Genomic DNA, 10,218 nt, shown 5'->3' on the forward strand with positions numbered 1-10,218 from the left:
CAGCAGCAATTGTCCCTGTCTTGTGATCCCCCCCCCCCCTCCCACCCCCCCGCTTGTTCCTCTGATCCTCACCTCGGGTCCGACCTTTTACGTGAGGAAATAAAGCGAGCTACTGGAGTGTTTGGCGTGTGTCTGAAGGTCATCTCGGTGTGTCAGCCATGAAATTGGCAGGTTGTTTTTGACAGGCTGGCAGCTTCCACCTGTTCCCTTGGGCACACATACACACGCACACATACACACACACACGCACACATACACACGCACACATACACACACACACACACACACACACACACACACACACACACACATACACACACACACACGGATTAAAGAACATGTTTTTATTGTTTTCAGGAGTCTGTTTTTCATACACTAAAAACAAAGTTAAAAAGGCCGGCGTGTTCTGTTTCCTCTTTTGTTGTCATACCATTCCATGTCTTCCATGTCTTGAATTGTCTTTTTGATTTATTATGAGATATTTATGTTCCATCCTTTGTTTTCAGTTGATTTTATTGGTGGATTTGACCCATTCCCACTCTACCATGTCAATGAGAAACCATCACATCTTCTCCTAAAGCCAGTGTCCCTGTAAGTACACGTGTGTGTGTGTCCAAGTGTTCTAAATGAGACTATGGGCAGGGGCTCGTGAATATTCAATATCCTTGTCTTTAGTGCAAGGATGCATATTGACCCCCCCCACACAAAAAAATAATTACCACATACTCAATCAATCTGTTTTGTGGTCCACATTTAGGATAAATTACCTTAACTTACGTAAATAGTGGGCTGCATGGTAGAAGAGTGGTTAGCACGCAGGCCACACTGCTAGGAGACCCGAGTTCGATTCCACCCTCGGCTGTCTCTGTGTGGAGTTTGCATGTTCTCCCCGTGCATGCGTGGGTTTCCTCCCACATTCCAAAAACATGCTAGGTTAATTAGCCACTCCAAATTGTCCATAGGTATGAATGTGAGTGTGAATGGTTGTTTGTCTATATGTGCTCTGTGATTGGCTGGTTGGCCACCAGTCCAGGGTGTACCCCGCCTCTCGCTCAAAGTCAGCTGGGATAGGCTCCAGCAACCCCGAATGATGACTGAACTTAAATAGTGTAAGTTGTCTCTAAAATATGCTACATCCTGTCTCAAGTGCCCTGATGAATATGGCATGTCTTTGCTAATAGCTTTGTGCTATACTTGCCCCCCCCACCCCCCCGGTCTAAAACGTGATGAATCAGTTCACTTGTGCAGGGCTACTTTGATATCAATTGGTCTAGCAGAGTCTACCCAGCCTGTCATACGCGTGTATGCATATTTTATGAACATCTTGACAGTTTAATCAGCTCCGTCTCCAAGGAGGAAGAAGGAAGTCCTGGTCTCACATCACCTGGCGGCAGCTACGTCCCTCATGCTTTGGTCTGGGCGAAGGTGTCCGTGCAGACGGCCGCTTAGTTCAGACTAAAATAAAGAAAGCCGTTAATTACATTCAAACTTCAGTCCTTCCCTTTTCACACAGACTATTTGTAATTCTTTCAATTTTGGGATCCGTCTTACAGGAGCATAGACGTCATGTTGGATAGAGGCTATATTTAGCAATTGGAAATATGCATATATTCATAACATCTGTTAACTACAAACATGTTTTCCATCTTTTCTCTTCAGGTCTACGTAAATAGGAGATCATCCAGGAAGGAAGTGATGCTCTCAACGGCTGTTTTGACCAGTTGGTTCCATTGCACTGGGACATACCCTTTCCAGTACTTTACCTGCCACTCATTGGTGGGCTGCATGGGAAACACACCTCAGCTCAACTGTCTTCCTCTTCATTATTCCTATATACTGTATGTTTTGGTCAGTATTTGTATTGCATTCTGTGCAGCGCTGCTATGGTCTTCCCAACGTTCCCGGTCTGGGTCTTGGTGCTGCAGTGGTTTTGGATGTCATTGCTGATTTGGGCTGAATTACAGCGAAGCCTGGGAATGAACAAACCATTGTGCGCCGCCTGTTTACTTGAGGCAGGGGTCTGGGTGCGTACGTACGCAGCAGAGCAGGAAAAAGGAAGCCAGTCTGCAAGGACATGCACCCGAAATAGCCGATGTAAATAATGCAGCGAGGAAAGGAAATGAGAACGCTCAAGTTATGGCATGCAGGTTTTCATAGTTTTATTTCTGTCGTCTTAAGTTTGTGATGATTTTCACAAATTTTCACAAGTCATCGTCACTGAAGTGTCGGGTTTCCGTGTTTGGCATAGTGCTGGAAGCTGTGCATGGAATTGTTATACAAGCTCCTCATATTAATATTCAATTAGCAATTAGCTCTACCTTAGTACTGTCCAATGCCAGGTCAACACTTGGCGTCCGGGGTCTTAAGCCTGTTTTGTCAGCAACTTGCTGCTCCAAGACTGACAGGGAAATTAAATGTTAGTCGTTGTTGTGGTGGGGGGCCCAGGATCCCTTGATGCCCCCCTTCCTTGTAGCTGTAATGCCTACTGAACGGTTAAATATCATACTTAGATCTGACTGAAGTCACACCAACATGGAGACCCATGGGTCATACCTCCCCAAAGGAAAGCACTTTTCATCGGTCATGTTAAATACGCTAAAAGTCATTTTAGGGGGGAGACAAATCCACTGTGTTAGGAGACCGGGGTTCAATCCCACCCTCGGCCATCTCTGTGTGGAGTTTGCATGTTTTCCCCGTGCATGCGTGGGTTTTCTCCGGGTTCTCCGGTTCCACATTCCAAAAACATGCTAGGTTAATTGGCCACTCCAAATTGTCCATAGGTATGAATGTGAGTGTGAATGGTTGTTTGTCTATATGTGCCCTGGGATTGGCTGGCCACCAGTCCAGGGTGTATGCCGCCTCTCGCCTGAAGTCAGCTGGGATAGGCTCCAGCACACCCGCGACCCTCGTGAGGATAAGCGGTAGAAAATGAATGAATGAATGAACAAATCCACTGTTGCCTTACTGCCCTCTGGTGTTTATAGTGTCCATATGCAAGGATTATAGGTTTTTTGTAATTTTTTTTTTATCAGTGTTTTTTGAATAAATTGCATCTCAATATAAGATGCAATAGCAGAGGAAATGCTATTTTTTCCTATTCTCTTTTTAGTATCTTTTTTTTCTCTTGGCCACTAAAGCGCTCTGGTCTATTTTTAGTATTGACATCTAAATAGCTGGTCAGATTCCAGTAATATTCTCACTGCAAGGTGGTCTGAAAATATGACATTTGATCATTCTAAACGGTGAAGTGGATTGGATGTGACCGGTCAAACCTAATGTCTCCAAAGGTGGTTTTGGAGCGACACCGAGTTGACAATTATACTCAGTATTAAAGAAATGTTACCAAGTCTCAAAATAGCATCCCTGGAATAGTTTGAAACTTTTCCACTGAAAACGATGGCACATCTATGTTGATATTTCTTTTTCTTTGTATAAAAAGTGTTCCATTTGGTGCCCAGTGTTCCCAATATGTGATCTGTGTTTATTCCTTTTCCAGAACTCTGCTCAATAAAGCAATTATTTCACTGATCTGCTGTCAAAATCCATATTGTTTAGCATAGGTAATATTCAGTAAATGTTGCCAAAACCTGCAACCCTCAAAGGAAAACCAAAAGAGAAAAAGTCAAAGTCTTTGATGCAGGAAGTGGATGGAATCCCACCCTCCGCCCTCTCAGGACATGAAGGCACGGACGCTGCCCCTGATGATGGCTCTGCAGATGGGGCAATGGCGCAGGCTGGCAGCGCAGTCGCCACACACCACCAGATGACCGCAGGGGATGAAGACGATGGACACCAGCTTGTCCATGCACACCTTGCAGGTCCTCTCCTCCTGCAGCTGCCTCAGAAGCTCCTCGGGGCTGGGCTCCCTCCCGGATGGAACTACGTACATAAGACACAGGAAGTTTGTTTTGATTGATGTCGGAACTTGACGGACTGAACATCAGCAGCTTTGGCCTCTGACCTTTCTCTCTCAGAGGCGTTAGGGTCCCCACAATACCAGCACCCGTGCCTTGACCCTCACCGGGCTCTGGTAAACATGACGTAATGGAGAAGATGTTAGGATTCAGGCATAAGCCATGGTTAGTTATTTACGTCAACGGCTCTTGGATGAATATTCAGCATTTGTCAAACTGTTGATGGTGGATGAAACTGTCATTCGTCAGGTTGGTACTTGGATCGTGGACTGGAATCCTAACTTAGGTAGGTTAGCTTATTGACGTTTGTGATGAGGGTTGAGGGCATCCTACATGCTAGGTTAATTAGCCACTCCAAATTGTCCATAGGTATGAATGTGAGTGTGAATGGTTGTTTGTCTATATGTGCCCTGGGATTGGCTGGTCACCAGTCCAGGGTTGTTTCTTTGATCCTGGTAGCCTCCACACTGGAAGTGGCGTCATTTTGGATCCTGTTCTTTAAAGCAGAGATTCCCTATTCAAATCTGGTTACCATTTCTTCAAATTTGGCCTCATAATCAGTTTCTAGGTCATAAAACCCGGGTACAAATGAGGATATTGGTTACACTGTTATTTTTTTTACAGGCTGCTCCATTTCTCCAATGATTTTGTGTTTGGGGTTAACACTGCCATCTGGTGGTGGTCTGCCCATATAGCTGTCTTTTCCACTATGATAGCACTCTTGATGGTGGAGAAGTCCTATTGGTGGAACATCTGAACATCATGGTGGAATATCCAAAGTCAGCTGGGATAGGCTCTAGCATACCCCCCCCCCCCCCACAACCCTAATATATAATAAGTATACCCTCTTGTCTCCCGTTCCTTTGATGGCCTCTTTGCATCGCCTATTTGACTTTCTAGTGATTAACTTGTACTAAATAATGACTGTTTCTTGCCAGGGGCGTCACTAGGTTCTTAGAAGAGGGGGGACTTAGCCCCCTGGAGATGCACAGGATATGAATGAATGTAGTAAACATTAAAAAAAAAACTCCAAAAAACAAATAAGGAAGAAGAAGCGGGATATAAGTTTCCCACTTTTGGACAGATTTAGTAGAGATACTCAATAGTTTTAGGCCACCATTAAATGTACACAAGTACACACAATCTACACAAGCTCTGCAACCATTCTGTCCAGTGGACAGTCATCGATGATATCATAATCGTTATTATATTAGTAATTCGTCTATTATTATCATTGACCCTGTACATGATAATGTTTTAGATTTTGACGCCGAACTCGGCCCGACCCTTGGATTACAAAGTTTATAGTGTGTGTAAAGCACTCAATGCGCGGTTCCAATCCTGCCTTGCACACCACCACTTCCTTGTTACGTTTCTTAACATACACAGTAGCAATGCGATGGTTCTGTCTGATTAGCTTCCGGCTTGAAACGGGAAATATCGTTTGACCTCGCAAGACACCCGTAGAGCCAACAAATTACAAACAGTTCTTTTTTTCACCCACACATCAGAAAAATCCAGAAGATCACGCGTCTTTGCTTCTACTGACACTCCTATTTTCACACAATAGTCTGAAATGACACGATTGTGATCCAGTTGTGATATAAGCCTAAGGGATGTTACCTCTGCTCTGCCTGTCCTCCTCTTCCGCCTGCAGCACATCACTGACCAGATCAGACACATGAAAGTAGTGTTGGCCTGTCAAAAGGTACTTGGTCTGGACTAGACTCTCTACCAGGCTGGCTTCAAAGCCCATCTGGAGCACTGTCTGCACCACAGGGGAGAGCATGGCTGACGACGTTGCCAAACTCCCCACCAGATCTGGGAGATGAAAGAAAACAGCCAGGTATTTTCCAAACTGCAAATTCATTTGAAAACATTTACAACACAAATTAAATGTCCGCACGGAGGGTCTCCCCTGGGGCAAACAGACATTTTGCCCCCTTCGCCCACTAAAGACAAATACTCTCAGCTAAAAAACACATCTTATCAAAGGATGATGAATCTAGAAGTATGCGTGCATGTCTACCAGATGCCAACTATAGTAGCTGTGAAGTTCTTTTGTGCTAAAGCTAGCCTGCACATGAAAAGGCCGAGAAGATCATCAAACACGCCTTATTAACTCAATTCCTAAGATTTTCTTGAGGAGCTTGTCAGGATAGGATGACAACCTTTCAATCAAATACGACTCACGACTAAACTGGGTTGGATCTTAGGAACAACAATAGACGTTATATTCCAGTGGGATCGATGGAAGTACTTGACTTGGTTGCAAATGTTTCTTGGCTTCTTTACCCATTTCAGTTGAATGCCTATAGACGACATTTTTAGGACCACTTTGGCATCTTCAAGTGACAATTTTGACCAACTGGTTGCTGGTGGGATGCCGGCCTGTTCCATAAACATGCTAGGTTAATTGGCCACTCCAAATTGTCCATAGGTATGAATGTGAGTGTGAATGGTTGTTTGTCTATATGTGCCCTGGGATTGGCTGGTGACCAGTCCATGGTGTACCCGCCTCTCGCCCGAAATCAGCTGGGATAGGCTCCAGCATGCCCTCGACCCTCATGAGAATAAATGATACAGAAGATGGATGGACGTCCAGTCATTCAAATCCCCCTCCGGTGTCTTTGGCACCCAAAGCACACAACCCACAAGAGCGGTTTGAAGCACAGGCGACAGGAGAACACGTTCAAGTCACTCCTCCAATGTCTCACATTGATTTTCTAGAAGGGGAGCTAAGGACAATTTGGCGGTTTTGGCTGCACAACAAAAAATCTTAAAAGGAAAAAAGTAAACCATGCTTTGGAAGAGGAAATGTTGCACAAAGCACACTGGGCATGGAGATTGCCAAGGAAATGTAAAAATTCCTTGTTATAGAAGCAGAAATCCTGATTGGTAGGACATCACACCATAAGGTCACCCACACACCTGATATGATGCAACAACGACCTGGTCTCATTGAGCTGCAAAAGCATCCAATGCCACCAATCCCACACAGCATCAGAATGTGTTCATAGGAATTGTGGGACCAGAAAAAGACACAGTTGGAGAAGATGGCACACAAGGACAAGATAGGCTTCAGTTGGCCGTCTGTGTAAAGGACACATCAGCAAGGAATACCGGAAGAGGATCTCCTCAAGCACCCGACTGTGCTGCACAAAGACATTGTGAAGAACTCCAAGAGGAACATCAAAGTGTCTGTGGACAACACCTTGGCCTCAAGTGACCTTACAGGGGCTGGGAAGCAGAACTGCAAGCTACTCACTGTGCCAGTCCAGTTCAAGACAAAAAACCATATACATCGATTCTTTCCAGGACCAAGGCAACAGCGAAAGAGGAAAACACGGTGCTGTGACAGGAAGTGTCAAAAGTGTCAAAGACCTCTTGACCATTGAGATCAGGCAGCAGATGGAGAGGAAGAAGCCCGTCGTCCGCAAGGCCGAGCTGGTGAACATGGAGGCAATTATAGATAACTCTAAGTGGAAGTAATTCTTCATTAACGTTTTGGGCTCTAATTTCGTAGACCGCCGATGCCGCGCCGATGCCGCGCCAATGGGGTGTGGCCAACGCAATTTACAAATTTCATCAGCAACGCAGTCTGGTGCAGCGTTGCGCACCCGCGCCTCCAGTGGCAAAGGGGCGATCTAGCTTGTGAAGAAGCAGTTCTGGTAAAACAAGCTTATTCACTTTGTTGTATAAATAAATATTAAAAAAGACGCCATTTTGATTTTTTTAAAGTATCTCTCACAAGAAAAGAGAGACCCCTGGGTGAGTGTTGAAAATACGTATTTTTTAGGATTTTTTTGGTATGTACATTATTCACAATTTTTCACCATTCTTGTCGGTTTTGGATCGTACCACCCCACATACACGCTCTATACTGTACTGCTTTACTGTGGATCTCCTTGAATGTATTAGAATTCCTTTTATTGCATCCAAACTTTATTCATAGAGCGTCCTAAATACTTCAAACAACAACTGATTTGAAGAGCCAACCAAAGATGGTGCCGAGCTGTTGCACGGTACAAATAATTAAATCGTCTGCAGCCTTTTATTTTCGCTCTGCCGGGTACATCCTGCTGTACAACCTCAGTTTCCCCGTTCAAGTAAATAAACATGCCTTTTGTTTTTTTGTAAATAGCACCCCTTGTTTTTGCAGGAATGACTTACCATTTCTGGAGCCAACCTCTCTCCCTGTGGGCGTCTGTGAGCCACCCTGAAGAACAAAATGAAATATTGTGAATTATAATAAATAATAAATGATAGTTGTTAACAAATCAGGTGCTGCAATAACAGTCTTGGTGCTAAGTGGTTAATGATGATACGTAATGACTGCAGCATGCCAAATTGAAATGAAAAGGTTCTCACCGCAGGCAGAGTGTCTCCCAGATGAAAGTGAGCATCCTGGATGTTGCTAATATATTCCTGCCCTCTTGACTGGATTAGAAACTCACAACTAAAAACAAACAAACAAAGATGTTGTTTTACAATCTGTATAGTACATTTTATTTGAAATGCCATGTTACCGTGGGAACCACTTGGCGTGCTCCTGCCAAGGGTCATCTCCGGGCTCCCAGTTCCTCAGACCTCCATCACAGTAGAAGCACTTGACGTTGTCGCCGTGACCTGATGTGAGACAAGAGTAAATATATGTTAGCGCTTTTAGTCACACATTGGATTATACAGATTGAAATTGTTGCCAATTACTACTATTTATATATGAAATAGTTTGTTTTTGGCACCAGGATGACAACAAAGATTCCACAATACGGTGCTACATTAGTATCGTTTCATGACAATTCGTATTGTTTTGGCTTTGCGGTGGTCTGTGCAACTTTTGAGCGCTATTCTAGATATACAGTAAGTGGAGCGTGCATCAAGATGAGCATCCATGCTGCTTTAGCACCCCCAGCTCAGTCCAGGGTGTTCTCTTGACAACACCATGACTCAGCAGGTCGATTATGAACCCTCACAATGACAGGTCAGTCTAGCAGCGCCGAGGTCACGGCTAAATATTACACTGATAATGTTGTATGCGTCATTAGATCATTGACAAAAAGCACCTGTGTAGAAAAATCCAGCTCTGGCAAGAACGTCCGGCTGGACTGAAGCCTCCGTGGGCCAGTTGTGGAAGGTCGTGAGTCGGGAATCCTCTGCTTCCATCTCGGGGTAAACCGCTTGTCCTGCCGTTCCCTGGTCGTCCATGGTCATCCTCTGGAGTTGGCTCAAAAGTTGTCCGTCCACAGAGTCCGAGAAGCCACCTTGCAGTGGAATGTTTCCCACAGCTCGGCCTCGTATGAAGCTGCAAGTGGGGAAATGCCTCTTGTGCTCGGCGGTGGGGCTGTCCCCGTGTACCCAACATCTTAGAACCCCACCACAGCAGAAACACTGGACTTTATCTCCTTGACCTAAAAAGAAGAATCCCGCCTTTGCCAGATCTCCGGATGTGACCGGAGCATCTGTTGGCCAGGTTTGAAATGTTCGAAGCCTCTCGCCTTCTCCACGCATCTGAGGTTCCTCGAGGATGTACAGCATGGTGCTTCTGTCATCTGTCATTCCGGAGCGTGAAGGGAGTCCTGTCTGTGTTTGTGCTGTGCCGGGCATCCCTTCTACGGTCCATAGCGGAGCACACACCGAAAGCAAATGAAGCACACCGCTTCAAATACGGTGTGGTGTGGGGGCCTGGATGGTGGCCTACGGGAAACTACATTCTGGAAAAAAACACCCAGTGCTGGAATGTTGCTCATTGGTCCCTCACTCAACAATTGACTAACCATAACCATGGTGCTCCTCCTCTCGGACAAAGACAAACCATGGAAAACTTTATAGAGGTTCTCAACTTTTGATGAATCTTGGACCACTTTGTGAATGACATGAGACCTATGGAACACCTACCACAGAAATAATATTATACGGCTTTACACCCAACATGTATTTTATATATCGAGATTTAATTGTCCTGTGACCCTATTGAAGATAAGCGGCATAGAAAATGATTGGATGGAGATTTAATTGTCTAAGTATTTGAAAACAATCCAAAAATAAGAACATACACTTAATTGTGGATAAAAAGTGACTGCCATTTATTCTAATCATTAAAAAAAACTGCTACTACTACTACTACTACATATATATTCTCTTTTTATCCTTGGATAGAACTTTGGTTTGGGCCAAACCAAATACCTTTACCTTCACTAAATTGGAATACAGAGTGAACTGTAAAAGTGCCCCCAAAAATAGATCTCAAGAGGGAAATTGATCGGAAACAAACCAATACATTCTACATTTTCCAATAGAAAAT

At 44.5% G+C, this 10,218-nt stretch overlaps 2 protein-coding genes across 4 annotated transcripts in view; one reads left to right on the forward strand and one right to left on the reverse strand.

The window, feature by feature from the left end:
• Positions 1–3,832, forward strand: part of nkain4 (sodium/potassium transporting ATPase interacting 4) — a 25,962-nt gene extending 22,130 nt beyond the window's left edge. The window contains exons 6-7 of one of the 2 annotated variants that reach the window (XM_058050924.2): positions 507–591; positions 1,660–3,832. In XM_058050924.2, coding sequence (XP_057906907.2) covers positions 507–591; positions 1,660–1,669 — 95 coding nt within the window. In that variant the 3' untranslated portion in view covers positions 1,670–3,832. The remainder of the gene's footprint in view (positions 1–506; positions 592–1,659) is intronic. The other variant, XM_058050925.2, reaches the window with a different exon arrangement.
• birc7 (baculoviral IAP repeat containing 7) lies at positions 2,117–9,916 on the reverse strand. Of its 2 annotated transcripts, XM_058050918.2 has the most exons (7): positions 8,981–9,916; positions 8,444–8,543; positions 8,286–8,373; positions 8,088–8,133; positions 5,538–5,735; positions 3,962–4,027; positions 2,117–3,879 (listed from the first exon to the last, which is right to left on the reverse strand). In XM_058050918.2, the coding sequence occupies exons 1-7, from the start codon at positions 9,519–9,521 to the stop codon at positions 3,671–3,673; spliced, it is 1,248 nt and encodes a 415-aa protein (XP_057906901.2). In that variant the 5' UTR covers positions 9,522–9,916; the 3' UTR covers positions 2,117–3,670. The 2 variants fall into 2 exon arrangements, with proteins under 2 accessions (XP_057906901.2, XP_057906906.2); XM_058050923.2 differs by lacking the exon at positions 5,538–5,735 and having other exon boundaries at positions 8,981–9,913.
• Between the last annotated feature and the right edge of the window lie 302 nt (positions 9,917–10,218).

Source organism: Doryrhamphus excisus, linkage group LG15 (genome assembly GCF_037039965.1).
Source record: "Doryrhamphus excisus strain RoL-2023G ecotype Guam linkage group LG15, RoL_Dexc_Guam_v1.1, whole genome shotgun sequence".
Taxonomy (NCBI): Eukaryota; Metazoa; Chordata; class Actinopteri; order Syngnathiformes; family Syngnathidae; genus Doryrhamphus; species Doryrhamphus excisus.